The 16,630-nt window shown below is 36.9% G+C and overlaps 1 protein-coding gene across 3 annotated transcripts in view; it reads left to right on the top strand.

Annotated features, from left to right (window-relative positions):
• Positions 1-16,630, top strand: part of UNC80 (unc-80 homolog, NALCN channel complex subunit) — a 194,559-nt gene that overhangs the window by 81,950 nt on the left and 95,979 nt on the right. For all 3 annotated transcript variants that reach the window (XM_069467694.1, XM_069467676.1, XM_069467685.1), the window contains exons 23-25: positions 4,362-4,574; positions 12,569-12,704; positions 15,903-16,036. In XM_069467694.1, the coding sequence (XP_069323795.1) occupies positions 4,362-4,574; positions 12,569-12,704; positions 15,903-16,036 (483 nt within the window). The remainder of the gene's footprint in view (positions 1-4,361; positions 4,575-12,568; positions 12,705-15,902; positions 16,037-16,630) is intronic.

Raw genomic sequence — 16,630 nt, 5'->3', positions numbered from 1 at the left:
CTCTGCTTCACTTTCATAAAGGAAACATTCAATATACATAACAATCTCATAAAATTTAGGAAAAAATGACAAAGGAGGTCAAGGAAAGTAGCCAGATGCTTGAAGTTTTCTAGTTGTAGAATGTTAGAGAAATCCATGCTGCATAATGACATTCTCATGACTTTTTGTAATTTTAACTGGACAACTCTGTAGCCACTGCAGAGAACAGCTTGTGTAAGTTTGAACCATATGAAATTGCTGATATTTGACTATTTTTGACCCCCAAAATTATAAATTCCATAGTTTCAACCTAATATTTTGCCTTCCCAGTTAAAATTGATTTTTCCTTGTCTGGAAACTATGAAGTTGTTATGCAATGAAATAGGAACCATTCTATGGCATTATGCATTATGGAGCATTAAAAAGGTGATCTGTTAACAAGAAAGAAGAAATTTAAATATGCCTACTTTTATTTTAGGACCACCAGCAAAATTCTCTGCAGTATGCTAATGATGTCAAATTTTGTTTAGATGTTCACCTGTCACTACGCTTCTGATACTCTGTGGTTCTTTTCAGCCATGCAGCATTCTTCCACTTCATTTTTCTTCATTTGTGCCATTTCTCTCTGTGATGTGAATTCATCCCTATCCATTATTTCATGCCTCCATCTTTTGCTGCTTCTTCAGATTGCACTGGGCCATAAAAGGTAAGCACCGTCAAAAGGGGGGAAATCGATTTCCCTTTATGCCCAGGAGGAATTCTTTGTCCAAGGTATTCCATTACCCTATCCCTGAAATCAATACTTTCTAAACTACCCTTTGAAAGGAACTCATAATGAAAACGATTCTTCACAGCCACACTCACACTAGAATTCCTTGAATGTTGCCGCACACATATTGCAAACTCAGTACTTGTTGTTCAGGATCTTATACTAGGATGCACTAGTGTCCTTGCTTTGTACCTCCGTATCTCCCTCAATTTTCTATACAGTAATATGCATACTACAATATCCCAGAAATTGGTATTATTCACTGCCATCTTGAATAAAGAATTCCTAGGCCTGCCTCCATCCACCAGGATCATATGGATTCTAATAAAAAGGCAGCATTTCAATGACTCTATGTCATTATCCCTCAATGCAAACAGTGGTGTTTCCAAATGTTACTGGGTTTGGCTATTTACGTGGGTCAAATTCATCAAATAATAGCAAAAGCTACCCTTAATGTTGTGCTATATAGTTAATGAAATTATTTTTATATTGATCTCAATTCCATTTCCAAACTTAGATTAGAATTTCCCAGGGCCAATAACTAACGATATCTGAGTTTTATCATGAGAAGTTTGTGAGTACAGAGAATTGAAATTGCTTTTCATTCAAAAATACCTTGAGCTTTCTAAGTAACTGAAACCAATTTTAAGCAACTGAAACCATTTCTTAAAATATATTTTAAGAATTGATTTTTAAAAGAAAGCAAGCCAATCTACATAAGAAACCACACATACCTTTATTTGGATTGTTGACTCATCTATTTTTAATACTCTCAGTTGCCATCTAATAGGGACAATAAAATGATCCTCTGCTCCATACATATGGTCTAGGTTAAGTTTCACACTTGTTAATCCTGAAGGAGCCAGGGTTCACAACATAATGCTATTTCAGCAGTGTTATTTTTGTCTTCCTGTCATTAAGCTTTGACTCCACATTGCTTTAAATTGGGAATGTGTCATACTGTGACAGGCTAAGAATAAATTTGCATCCATCGCCTTGACCTCTAGACTGGCTTCCTTTTGAGAGACAGATGTTACAACCTTTTCTAGACACAGATTAGCATATATAAGATGTTTAGTAAAATAAACACCCAATACAAGATTGAGTGTAGATATTTAGTGTATACAGTATGGCACTGAAATATTGCTGGGTTTAATGCAGAAAGACATCTGACTCTTTGCAGTCTCACGTTTTTCTATCCGTGTGACCTGCTTCCAAGTTTTGGCCCCCACACAGTTGACAGATTTTCATCATTGATATCCATCTTGTGTTAGTGATAGAGTCTAGAGGCTCACTGTTAGTATTCATCTTGTAGCCTGACTTTTCACATAGGTTATCGTTTCATGCTGAGGCAATACATAATATGCCTTGTAAAATTAAATCCCTACATAAATATATTAATATTTCTTATTGGAATTTTTGAGGGCTGCATTTAAGACGTAGATGATGAGGACATGCTCAAGGGGCTAACTTACTTGAATCATCCAGTGTGTTTGCGATACTGTGGTGCTCAAGAATAGGAAGTGGCCAACTGTGCCTGAACAGGGAAGAAGTTTAGGAAGACTTCTCAGAGGAAGTAACTAAACTGAATCTCAAAAGTGGGAATTTTGTGGATGCAAATGGAATTTAAAGGCTCTGCAAGCCAAGGGAACAGCATATGGCAAGGTAAAAGATGTCATATTTGGGAGACTGCAACTAGTTTAATGTAATTGGATCAGAGCACTTGAGATGGGAATAGAAAGGGAGATGAACCAAATCACAAAGGTTGTACATGTTTATTCATTGTATGATGAGACGGATGGAAACTGTAATAGATTTTAAATGGGAAAACGGTGTGCTTATATATTTTAGAAAATAATATTACATGGGACTAATATCCCACTTTTATTAATAAGTAGTTAATTTCTACTTGCATTCTACAAATTATCTTTTACTGAGATTTATATGAGTATAAATTAAGACAAATGTAAATACTAAAGAGGACCTAGTCGAGGCCTGTGCATCAGTGAGACCTGGGGTTGCATCCTACACGCATCCCTTTCCAGCTGTGTGATAGTGAACAAATTATATTGCGTTTTTTAAATCTTAAAATGAGGATATTGTTTCTAGAACACATGGTTCTTATGCATTATAATTCATAAAAGTTAACTGGCACATAATTGATACTCTATATTAGCCCCTATCTTAACATTATGGTTCAATACATTGTTAATAATACCTTTGCTTAAAATGATGAATATTGTTTTAATGAAAGTCTGTGGTTACTGAGTGACCTGTGTTTATTAAGTAACCCTAAAATGTTGGATAATACTGTGATGTATTTCTTTAAAATCTAACACAAGTCAAAATGCACATTAATAGTTGATATTTATTTTTTATGACCTATTGACCTTCTGTGGGAAATTTCATATCGTTACTTCCCTTAACATTTTTTTTCAGCTTTTAAAGATTTCAGTAAAGTTTTGATTCTTACCAGTTTCTGGATTTCAACTAAAATCTGTATTTTCTTTTATTTTTTCAAGTATATCTTGACCTGACAAGATGGAGCTGTATTTTTCTGAAGATATGCTCTGTTTCTCATTTATCAATTAAATAATCTTTGTCAAACATTTTCAATTGAAACTATGCCTATTTAAGCACAATCTAGCCTGTTATTCATAAAAAAATGGAAAGCAAAAAAAAAAAAAAGACTAAGTCATCAAAATCTAGTAAGGACTTCTTTTTCTTTTTCTTTTTTTTTTTTGAGACAGAGTCTCACTTTGTTGCCCAGGCTAGAGTGAGTGCCGTGGCGTCAGCCTAGCTCACAGCAACCTCAAACTCCTGGGCTCAAGCGATCCTCCTGCCTCAGCCTCCCGAGTAGCTGGGACTACAGGCATGCGCCACTATGCCCGGCTAATTTTTCTATATATATATTTTTAGTTGTCCATATAATTTTTTTCTATTTTTAGTAGAGACGGGGTCTCGCTCTTGCTCAGGCTGGTCTCGAACTCCTGACCTTGAGCGATCCACCCGCCTCGGCCTCCCAGAGTGCTAGGATTACAGGCGTGAGCCACCGCGCCCGGCCTAGGACTTCTTTTTCTTAATAGCCAAAATGTGCAGGCACAATTGTGCCTCCTTGGAATGTATGTACGGTTATAGATAACAGATTATTGTTGGTACAAATCACTATTGGCATCCTTGGTTAAAAGAGAACTAGTTATAAAAATGGAATATTTGTTTGATTCATATTAAAATTTTAGGTTCAAAAAAAGTTTCATATTTAAAACCTTACTAAAATCTCTTTCATTCTTACACTCAAATCCCAGCCGCCTTAAATATACAAAGATGGAGGCATGCAATTACTTGAGATTCCTGAGAAGAAGGCAAACACAACACAGAAACCTGCTTAAAATATCTAATTCTTCAATATCCAAATTTTTCTTGCTGGTTTTGTTTTCCAGATTTTCCACTACTATGTCAGCCATACCGACACCACCCTGGGAAATATAATCAAACAAAATCAAAACATGGAGACTAAAATAAACTAAAAATACAGAGCAATTTCCTTTAAGGCCAATTTAAAGTTATTGTTCACTAATCCTACATTATTCTTTCCCTCAACATCCCTACTCAGGAAGCCCCTGTGGTGGCCAGAGCAGCCTTGTTCCTGGAATGTGCCCGTTTTGTTCACCGCTGCAACCGGGGCAACTGGCCAGAGTGGATGAAAGGGCATCATGTGAACATTACCAAGAAAGGCCTTTCCAGGGGCCGGTCTCCCATCGTGGGCAACAAGCGGAACCAGAAGCTGCAGTGGAACGCAGCCAAGCTCTTCTACCAATGGGGAGACGTGAGCTTTCCATTTTCTTCTATAAACATGAGGGTGCTTGAGTGAAGTAGAGAAGTCTTTTGATCGATTGTGTTTATTTGGAAGACAATTTATTATTTGTTATGTACCAGGCACTAAAGGAAAGAGTTTTGGGGGAAAATAACTCATTTAATCTTCCCAATAAATCTATGAGAGATACTACTATCTCTCTTTTACAGTTAAGAAAACTGAAGTTTATACAGGTCAAGCGACTTGCCAAAATTTACATATGTAGTAAGTCAAGGAACCAATATTCTGTTTCCCAGGTTGGATTCCAAAACTTTGCTTTAAATTGCTGTATTCATCAAGAATCATCTTTGTGAAAATCATTATTATAATTGTTAAATACTCACGACTTTGTTTTGGCTTTCTATTCTACTTTATATTTTCCAAGACATGATTTTTTTCCAGTTTCTTAATGGAATCTTCTCTTTTGTTGTTGTGCCTCCTGAAAGTTGCCTGAAAGCCTTTAGAAATTACACACACACACACACACACATACACACACATGCACACATGTGTATATATATGGGTGAATAAATTAAAAAATTAATGAATGAAACTTCTTCAGGAATTCTAATAAAATGGGCCCTTATAATTACAACTTCTTTACCCCAGGGGGAAAAATGTAAGGAATAAAAAGAAATTCAAGAGGACTGAGGTTTTTTCCTGCTAATTTGGACAGAGCCAAACCCAAATACACATAAATAGAGTTCCATATATTCCCCTTTTCCTTAAAGATTACCTGGAGTTGGTTATAATTTCTCTTAATAATTCAGTTGAATGTATCTACTAATGTGCCTACTAAGGATATTCTTCCTCTAGTTTTGCCTACATCTCTTTTGCAAAATGCCAAAGTAATTCAAAAGGCATAAATTGTATTGTGTGTGTGTAGTCTGTCTACAAGAGTATATTAATAATTCCTTGTTTAATTGCTGTCCTTTGGGTTTTCTTTCTTAGAAAGACATCTCACGTAAAAAACCATATAAAGTATGTTTCATAAATATCGAGCACAACACCTTAATGCTAATGTTGCTGATTAGGACTTGGCACTGCCCTTTTAAGGCTTCTATTGCACATTATATATGTAAGAAGACATGTTTTCTTCCATGTGATATCCATTTTTTAAAGCCAGTGAGCCAAGTTATTGTGTAATTCCACTGTGCTTATCCTGCATTTAATTATGTTTGGATTTAATAGCATTAAGCACAAGAGTTTATACAAGGCAAGCAGTGTAAGTGAAATGCACATCACGAGATACATAGATTAACAAGTAATCATAGGAGCAGAAGGAATGAAAATCCATTATCAAAAGCCTATCATCACTCCATCGTGCATTATTTTATTAATAAGATTCATAAATTAGAGAGGATAATTTACCAGGCTAGAAACCAAAATACTGAACCTAAATTCTGAACTTGTTTTTTTTTTTTCACTGAATCTATGACTTTGTGCATGTTGCACAAATTCTTCACATTTCCATTTACTCAGTTGTAGAATAACCAGCTAAACAGATTACTAATGTAAGGATTACTATTTGTTTTGCTATAAGCAGTTTAAAATTATCACAGTGGGGGTGGAGGGAAGAGAAAATATTATCATGGCATATGATAAGACTGTCTAAACAAGTTAAAATGTTATGTAAATAAATGCAAGTTATTAAACTCACCTGAAGGCCCTTCATAATACATGAACACCTGGACATTAGATTTTTATGTTAAGTGTTTATTGTACCTGATTAGGGAAGTTTGTACCCAATGGTTGGGTTTTTGCCATCAGTGTTTAAGAGAAAGCAAAATATGATCATGATCTACCTGAGACTATATTTGCTATAAAACTAAACTCTTAATTAACAAATGATAAACCTTTACCATTGTCTTTCTTAGAGGTAAATATCTATATATAAATTATGACTTTGCCACAGTGCTCTGTTTATCTGGAAGACTATTATTATCTTCCCTATACCCATATCATATTTTAACCTTCTTGAATCTTGTCACCAGTTTCCAGTCTGTCCCCAGATGTTCAAAATAATGGTGTTAATTACTGCTCTAAGGCCTTACTGTTACTTTGTGTGAAGGGGATATTTTATTTTCCCTCTTTGAAGGTTTTCCTTAGCCTGTGTACAGAGCTCCCATAAAATCTGGTTTCCTATGAAATATGAATTTTCCCCTAAATTTCCTTCGTGAGTAGTTGTGCTAATAAGAAATCTTAGAAGCATCTGTCACAGTGGACAGAACACAAAGTTGGAAGAAGAAACATAGCTGGGTGGGGAGGTGAAGAGTGGGAAGCGTGGCTGCCCATAAGCATATTCTTCAAAGGTGACCTTTTAAATGATTTGTAATGCATATGTTTACATTGTGAGACTATAGTAAGATATTAGAGGCAGAAATGTGAAAGAAAGGCCATGGGAAAGATAGGGCAGGTAGTCACAGGCATATTTTTTGGTTCTATGCTCTTTTTCCAATTAATTGTGCAGGAACCCCTCATCCCCTCACTCATCCTGAATGTTAGAAACCTGGTGGCCCCTCCAGTTACAAGATAAGTAATCAAGTTACTGCTCAGGCTTTTCCTATAACTAAGCATACTTGTGAAACTCAGTTTATCTCTTTCAAATTTAATATTTTTTATTAAAATAGTGAGTATTTTTTCTACCTACCTAGTTTCATGGATGCTATTAATATTTTGTGACCTTGCTAAAATCTGGGATGACTTTCTTCTAGGAGAGACCAAATTTGCTTCTGTTAAAATAATCAGATGAAAGATTTATATCACCAGGGAACAGAGAGCAGGAGAAGGGCTGTCCTTATCCCCAACTACCTTTATTTTCTACCCAAGCCATATTAAAGTAACTCAGCTCTCTGCTGATGAATGTATTCCTATTTTCTACAGAAGACCAGGTAGTTTTGAACACACTCTCTCTCAGGGCAATTGGAGATGTAAAGTGTTTTCCTTCAATTGTCCAGTTCTTTTAAAGGGATGGATGTTTTGACCTCTTTAATTATTTCTCCTCCAATAAAAAAGATAGGCAATTATAAATAACTCATACTACTGTTACTTTATTTGGAGAGGCTTTGCTAGACAGATTCTTCTCTTCCTTATTAATAATATTAAATAACACATAAGAGTGCTTTTGGAGATTTCCTGCAGGAATTGGTAAATTATAAACATGTTTATATATATTTGGAATTTATCACTCTGGGAAAGGTGCCCACAGACCTTCATGTGACTTGAAGAAAAAAGACAACTATCATGGAATGTCAATCTCATTTGTAGTTCCTCAATATGGTAAAAATAACTAATTATATGATAAATTTGGATATTTGACATAAAGGTCTCCCAAGACGATTCACCTCTTCATATTTTCTATTACCTATAGAAGACAGATGGGTGGGATGCGTGGGCTGCTATTCAGCCTATTAAGGCACAAGAGAGATGAATCACTGGCCACCATTTGTGTTTAAAAGCTTGCTGCCTGTAAGGAATATAAACATACCAATTTAATAAAAATATCAATTTAATTTAACAAGAATAACGGTTTACCGTTAACGGCTAATATTACCTTTGACTCCAACAATTTGTAGACCACCATTTTAAAATCTTCAATTGATAATCTCTGTACTCTGTTTACACTGATGTTATTCCAATTCTGATATTTCTGCTCGTTTTATTCACTTTATATAATGACGGGTACAATTGGTTTATTTTAGTTTGCTTTAGACTGAGAGAGTCCATATGAAGGCAGCTTCCATTGGAAAATGACAAAGCTACTCTGCACGGCGCCCTCCCAGTCCACTGCCTCCAGAACCACAGAAGTCTCCCAAGCAGTGGCCTTGGAGCTCAGTGCAGACCAGTCTATTGGAATTCTGAATCCACTTGCCTCTTATCGCCTGTCCTCCCACGGATACATACCAGAACCTCAGTGAAATCAGGGATAACTCCCTTTCCTGAGATAGACCTAATCTGGGATCTTTTAAATAAGCAATGAGATTTGGGGTCACTATGGTAGATAATTAGGCCAGTTGTCAGGGTTTTCAACTTTATTTACTCTTCAGGATAATCTTTATCTAAAACAATACTTTAAAACTTTCTGATATAACATACACTGCTTTCAGTCCTCTGCTGACAAGATGCCTTTCTTTATCTTTTTCCTTTTTATTCTCTAAATAGAAAGTCTAAAAAAGTAAATGTAAAATTCATTTTAGTAAAACTAGTTTTAGTAAAAAAAAAACTTTAGTATTTTCTAAAAGTCTAACGTAAGGTTACATGAAAAGTCTAGAAGTCTTTTTAAAAAACCAATCTTTGTGAGTTTGAGGGAAAAAGTAGATTTTGCATACAACTGGCCAAATTCTTTAATGTGGAGAGATGTGATGTTTCAACCCCCTTTTATTACCTATCTCATTCAAAGAGGGTTTTATTAAGAGGCCTCTCTGAAAGGACAGCCACAGTTGATAAGCCCATTGGCTTCCCACAGAAGGAGGAAGTACTAAGCATTAGAGGGTTTCAGATTTGTGAGGAGATTGTGACTGGAGGACTTCCCAAACACATGTTTCCAGGACAAATGTCCTCTCACTTGCGTGCAGCATTTGACACGGCTGACTGCCCACACCTTTCTCTTCTTTTTTATCTTCCGCAACCATTATCCTCTGGCGTCTTTCTGCATCTCTGTGCCCAGTCCTCTCTCTCTCTTTCTCTGGTCCTCTGCCTTGTCCCTCCTCATAAATGTAGACGTTCCCCAGAACTTCATGTAACTCCCTCCTTTATAATTCACCCCAGGGTTACATCTGTTCCTGTGCTTTCTACTGTTACCTGCATGGCAGCGGCACGGACTTCTGCAGCCATAACACTGTTCAGATCCCAGGCCTGCGTTGGCAACTGCACTTTGGAGCCATTACCTTATTCATAATATCCTAAAACTCAACCTGACTGAAATGAAACCCTTCTTCTCATATGAACACACCCCACCTGCAGCCCTCCTGAGCTTTCTATTCTCATTAATGACATCACCATCATCTGAGATGACAGCCTTTGGAGCACATTGCAAACCTCCCTCCCCTGTTGGTTTTATATCACTGAAGCAAGCCCATTAGATCAGATCTTCATTACTTCTTATCTGGATAATTATTTTCCTATTTGGTCTCCTCCTCACAAACTCCCCTCATCTAATCCATCCTACACACTGCCAGGGAAAGGATCTTCCTATGGCACGGCCCACTCAAAAGGAAACATTCATACCGATCTCCAGCCTCCGAACTTGCACTCTCTAGCTCATTCTCCAAACTGCTGTCAGAGTGACTAGGCTAAAATGCTAATTCGACTATGTTTATTACCCACTTGTCATGCTTCAGTGGCCCTCCTTTTTCCTCGGGATAAAACCCAAATTGCATAGTCTGAAGTCACTACCCTCTCCACAACCTTTGCTCAAACCACTCCAAGGTTATGGTTGATGAAGTCAAATAAGCTAGTGTACCTAAATAATATTTACCTAAATTCTTTGCACCTAATATGTGTTCAATAATAATAGGTTATGGCATTCATTTCTGAAAGCAGAGTACATGCTTGTCTCTGCATTCCTGGGCAGCTAGCACGATGTCCCTCGAATGACTGATCAGGTTACTCCTCTGACTCAAAAACTACTTTTCAAGCTCTAGCCAGGAAAATATAAGAGGTGCTAGGGCACGCCTCAAATCATGGTTTGGGTGTGGCAAAGTCATAACATGTAACCAAAATGTTTGTACCCCCATAATATCCTGAAATAAAAAGTAAAAAAAAAAACAAAACAAAACCCTACTTTCCATCCTCCTTAAGAAAGCAAAGTGAAGTTCAGCTTCAGGAACTGGAAGGTCCTCCCAGCCCAACTTTCTAGACTTCCTGCATATCATTTTCTCTCACAAAATTGTGCTCCAACCAAGTGGCCTCCTTGTCAGCCTCTGAACATCTGGTGCATTTCCATGAACGTGGATCTTTTGGCCCCCCCATCTCAATATCTGCTCTCCCCATTCTCCATCAGCCAAAACACCTATTCCTCAAAGTCTACAGACTTTGAGACATTCTATGATTCTCTGTTAGTCTCTTTTTCTTCTGAATGAATAAACTGCTTTCAGTCTCTTTTGTCACTGAACAAGTTGTTTTGGTCTGTTGTTACCTCCTCAATAGACTGTAGGCTCATCAAAGGAAAGAACACAGGCACAGGTAGTCAGACACGGTGTTTGAACCCAGTTCACCATCTGCTGAGCAACCTTGAGCAGGTCTCTCAACCTCCCTAACCTTCCTATTTGCCAGACACTGATCTTTTTGTACACGGGTTTACAATCTACTAGGGCACATTGAAAAAAGGTACGAGTGTACTACTATAACAACTTATACAACTTTGTGTTTTATTTAATACCTAACAAATTGCCTCACTTAGTAAATATTTGCTGAATGAGGGAAAAGAGGAATTAGCATAGCCCCAAGGCATTTTTCTAGCCTTGGATGAGACGTAGAGATCTAAATTATTACTTGGACATTTATTATTAGACCAGACAAGATCACTTTTGAGCAACTCTTTAAGCTTTATAAACTGTGGATTTAATTTAAGTTGCTTAGTTACAACATCCTGGAAGGATCGATGTAGAAACTTTTTTTTTTTTCTTTAATTTCACTATCTGGTTTGTGATCTCCATTCCAGTATCGAAATTGTGTATCTCCTCCTTTGGAGAAGTCTCTAAAATAGTAGCATCAGGATCAGGCTTTGTGTTGTGGTGGTGGTTTTGTTTTTATGTTTTGTTTTGTTTATGTAAAATTTCTCAAGTTAGCAGCTAAAATTTTCATATCCTGCATTATCTTTCTATACTGCTTTCTCATCGGCATGGTTTTTGCTTCCTGGGTTTTAGCTCCTCACTTAATTCCAGAGTTTAATGAGACCTCTTTGTTTCCAGATAGATACCTAAGACATTCAAAAATGTCTTTTTATTTAAAGAGTTCTGATCATACCTTTGTATGTTGGTTTCCAGTAGTGAATATATTTTCTTACATGCCCAGAATTTAGTAATTTTTCTAAATATTTGCAAAGTATAATGCAGGAGGAAACTAAAAAGCTAACTGAAATTTTGTTCTTACTAAAGCACAGAGTAACAAAACCGTCAAACCCCAAGTTCAATGATGAGTTTAACTTTTTCCCTGACTCTCCTCCCTAAACCTATGTCTCTTCCGTTGTTGCATACAGTAGATGGTTGGCATGTCAGAGGAATTAGATAGAGGTAGTGTTTTGCGTCTCTTCTTGTGGAAAATTCCTTTTGAAAAGTCAGACACTAGTATGGGATGATTCAGAAAAACAAGGGTGTTGGTTCTAAGAATACCGTGTAAAAGCCAGTATTGTCCATGTGCTAAGTTATTAAAAGTCGTATTTCTAATGTCATTGTTGGGTCCTCTACCAAAAGAAAAGCATTTCTTACTAACTCATAGAGTATCATGGAAGGAGGAACAAAGTCTATAAAAGAAGCCAATAAGTACATACATAATGGCAGATAGAAATAAAATTGCAACAGAATTCTTGCCAACTTCCAAACTCATTAGCATGACAGTGACATTCCCATAAAATAGCATAATCAGAAGCACTCTGAGGAACTGTGCCTCCTTATTTTTTACTGCAACAAAATGCTTCATTAAAAACAACTGCATACTTCTTTGTCTCAGACCTATAAAATAAATAACCTTTGAGTAAATGGAAATATTTTAAGAAAAAATATTTGTACAAGTATACAAAGTTGTCATTCCAATTTCTACAAGTCTTTAGATTAAATGACTGTGGAGATACTAGCAAATTTCTTTTATCTTTGAGTTTTCATATTTGCAAATATGGTGGAAACAACATTGTGGCATCCAGAGGCACTTATGTGGAAATAATTGGTTGATTATGTCATCTGTAATGTGAAAGCCTATTTTAGAGTCCGATATACTTTGTGACGTTTCATTCTTTTTTCTCCTTGTGGTAGGCAATTGGCATCCGACTGAATGAGCTGTGCCACGGGGAGAGCGAGAGCCCAGCCAACCTGCTGGGTCTCATTTACGATGAGGAAACCAAGAGGAGACTGAGAAAGGAGGATGAGGAGGAAGACTTTTTAGATGACAGTAAGGAGACTCCCTTTACTACAAGAACCCCTGCTTGTAAGAACCTCTGCTTTAGGAGCACTTAATATTTCTCTTTCCTCTTTCACATTCTTACCACCTTCCCATGTCTCTCCACTGCACCTTCTCCCCCTTTCCCCATGCATGGATGTAAAGCATGTGCATAAAGCCACACAAGAAGGCAAGAACCAGAGAGAGAAGAAGATGGACAGGGTCAAGGAGCTACAGACAGTGTGGAACACCCATTACTTTTTAGTCTTAGTCTCTAACCCTTGCTATTATACAAAGTTTAATAGTAGGCTTCTCTGAGAGAATACAGTTGTGGGAAATTACTATATCAGAAGAGATTTTTTTTTAGGCTTTGTGTTTTATTATTGTTCTAGGAAATAAAGTCAGACCAAGTACAATTGAACAAGAAATGCTTTCCAAATGACTAAAATATTGAAATATTTAAAAAATTATATTATAGCATTTAACATGAAATTTAAATATTAAAATACTCAGAGGTTGCAGAACTGTGAATGCCTGCTGTACTGTATATATTTATAAGATTTAGAATTGAGACCCATCATAGAAGAGTAGAGACAGATTCCTGTCACATCTTTCTCCAACACCATTTTGTGCATACGTGTGTTCTGTACCACACAAGCTTGTGTGTATGTGTACCACTGCCTTTTATGGAGGATAAAATTCCAGTTATGGTTATAAAATTAGTATCTTTGTATGGTGAAAATAGTGAAATCTCTTCCTCTTGACCTTCCCTTGCGGTTTGACATTCCAGCTCCCTGGTTATATTTGAAGGTTTGTCCTTCATTTGGTGTTGCCAAACCTACTGCATCCTTGAATTGTAAAAGGATGGATAGAGTGTAACACTGAACAAAACTAAATAATAATCAAAGAAAACCCTTATGGTCTTCTTTTCCACTTTCATACTAAGGATTTTTTTTTTTTTTTTTTTGAGACAGAGTCTGTTGCCCAGGCTAGAGTGAGTGCCGTGGCATCAGCCTAGCTCACAGCAACCTCAAACTCCTGAGCTCAAGCGATCCTACTGCCTCAGCCTCCCGAGTAGCTGGGACTATAGGCATGCACCACCATGCCCGGCTAATTTTTTCTATATATATTTTTAGCTGTCCATATAATTTCTTTCTATTTTTAGTAGAGATGGGGTCTCGCTCTTGCCCAGGCTGGTCTCGAACTCCTGAGCTCAAACGATCCACCCACCTCGGCCTCCCAGAGTGCTAGGATTACAGGCGTGAGCCACCACGCCCGGCCAGGATTTTTTTTGGCATTTTTTAATCATTTTGTCCCTTCTGAGATTTTATCTAATCAGAGAAAATCTTCTTGACTTAACTGTTGACAAAACACCAAGTTCTCACATTAGTCTTTCCAGCATAATGATGAAACTTGGCCCCAAAGATAGTCTAGACAGTCTTAGAATGCCTTATGGAATTGAGTCTGATCCAGAGGCAGACTTGAGGATTATCCGGCCATCACAGAAGCTAGTGAAGGCCTGCCATAAGACCCATCTAGCCAGAAGGCATCCACAAACCACCTTGTATCTTCCAGGGACTCTAAGAACACAGAGGTGCTGAACCAACGTTAAACGGATGCATCCTCCTAGGCCAAAACAAACTTGAATCTCCAGTAGACCACATAAGTATCATTTACCAATATGCTATGCCTGGTATATCAGCTTTTTTGTTGAAACCACATAGAACTAAAATCCTGAGCATTCTAAGAGGATATTTCATGTGATAGCCATGAGACAGCTTGGACAAAGACCAAGTTCATTGTCTACAGGACTGATAGGAAGACTCTGGATAATAACCTCAAGAATAAAAGGACAGACCCAGAGGTTGATACTGCATGTCTAGTGTTCATTATTATTTTTTTTTAAAGTTTTGCACATCCAGGCAATTTTTAGTCATACAGCTTCCATTAAATCTAAGATTGATATGTCTGATTTAGCTTCATTTCCAAGTCAATATATAGCTCATCTTGCATTTAAAAGCTAATTATGGTGCAAGAAACTTTTGGTCTGGAAATTCTACAGAAGTTTTTCTTTTCCATTCTTAATGAGAGGCAAAGTCTTCAGTCACATATTAACTCTGGAGAGAAAATAATGGTTTTCATGAGGAAACAATAGCTTAGCTATCTTTAGAAAGACCATAATTTCTACCTATTGTCAACTGAAATCATGAAACATGTATTCTATTCAATTAAGGAAGCCTAGCACTCAGGAAACATTTTAGAGATATTTTTAGGAATGTTGACATGCAATGATACAGTGATTACTTGATGACTTGATTCATTCAAAATAGGTAACTATTTTCTTTCTTTTATGAGAGACAGAACTCGACATGGCTTCGATCTTTTCTGAACACTGTTAAATAATCAGTACATTTCTGTATTATTTGTGATGATACATATCTGAGAATTAATCCCAAGAATTTTAAAAGTTACTATGATGTCACCTTGGCCATTATCTGTGTTTATAGCAAAATCTACTAGTTGGCCTATGGTTGAGACAATGTTTTACTAATTCAAAGACCAATATTCTTCAGAGCAAAACAAATATTTGCACACTTCTAGTGTAGCTGTGCCTTAATATAATAGGCTAGCTTGTGTAAACTGTATGATCAGGTAAGTATGTCTTGTCTGTGTTGCACAAACACATCTGGACTAGAGCTGAAACTTCACTGCCCTCAGAACATCAAAACAGACATCCCTCATGAAATGAGCTGATATGATTTTTATAATTCCAAATCCAGTTTCTTGCCATGTACATAGTCTAAATCTGACCGAGTAGCAATGTGGAAATCTTGCAAGATTATTTTCCATTTCTGTTTTCATTAAAAGCCTTTCTAGTTTAGTTGGAGCTGCATTTTATTACTCTACGATGCTTTAAGGAAAATAATTTAGTTCTGCTTGTCTGATATTGTAATACTGAAGCATTCTTTATAGAATGACAAAACGAAGGAAGAGAGAGATGTATGGCAATGCATAAATTATGCTAGAGACAATAAGTAAATTGAGCTTACACAGGTAAAATCCTCACATGTAATTTGATTTTGGACATGTATAGGTAACATTCTCATATGCAATTTGATTTTACATATGTGTAGCTATGTCCATCAAACTGTGCCTCTCTGTATGTTTTACTGGTTTGTCTTCTTATGAAAGAACTCTTTTGTTCCATAGGTACCGTGAACCCCTCTAAATGCGGTTGCCCCTTTGCCTTGAAGATGGCAGCGTGCCAGCTTCTCCTGGAGATTACCACCTTCCTGCGGGAGACCTTTTCTTGCCTGCCCAGACCTCGTACCGAGCCTCTGGTGGTAAGAGAAAGCTTGCATGTTGACAACCAGGCTGCTTGGAGAGGCCAGACATGTGACTCAATTTCCAGTATTCAGTTTTTCTAAATGCCCGATGGCCACTGTATCACATAATTTAAAAATTCAACCAAGGGATTTTCATACATAAAAAGAAATACTCTTTTCTTTACTAAAAATAATAACTCCAAAGTTGACCTAGAAATCACTAAAGATAACACTACTGAGCACAACATGTGATCACTGTCAGTTATGCTGTGAATACCTGATGGTCTTTAGGTTCCTTTACTCTGCAAAGTACAAGGAATTTTATGGTTAATGTTTCCAGAACTCACCAACAGATTTTTTTGGTACTGACTGCTCATAAATCTATATAGAAATATGCTTCCACTTCCAATGACTGCTCTCATTTAAATTATGGGTGAAAAGACTTCAGTGTTTAGTGTCTAAACATATATTATTTTTGTAGTATTTCTTATAAATTGTGGATAGACAGAAAGAAGACACCCCCCACACACACTCACACATACATGTACATGCACACTCAGGTACAATGTACCCTCAGGGCCTGATTTATTTAACCAAGGATACAAATACTGT

This window comes from Eulemur rufifrons, chromosome 1, assembly GCF_041146395.1.
Source record: "Eulemur rufifrons isolate Redbay chromosome 1, OSU_ERuf_1, whole genome shotgun sequence".
NCBI classification, from domain to species: Eukaryota; Metazoa; Chordata; class Mammalia; order Primates; family Lemuridae; genus Eulemur; species Eulemur rufifrons.
This window is presented reverse-complemented; position numbering and strand designations above follow the sequence as displayed.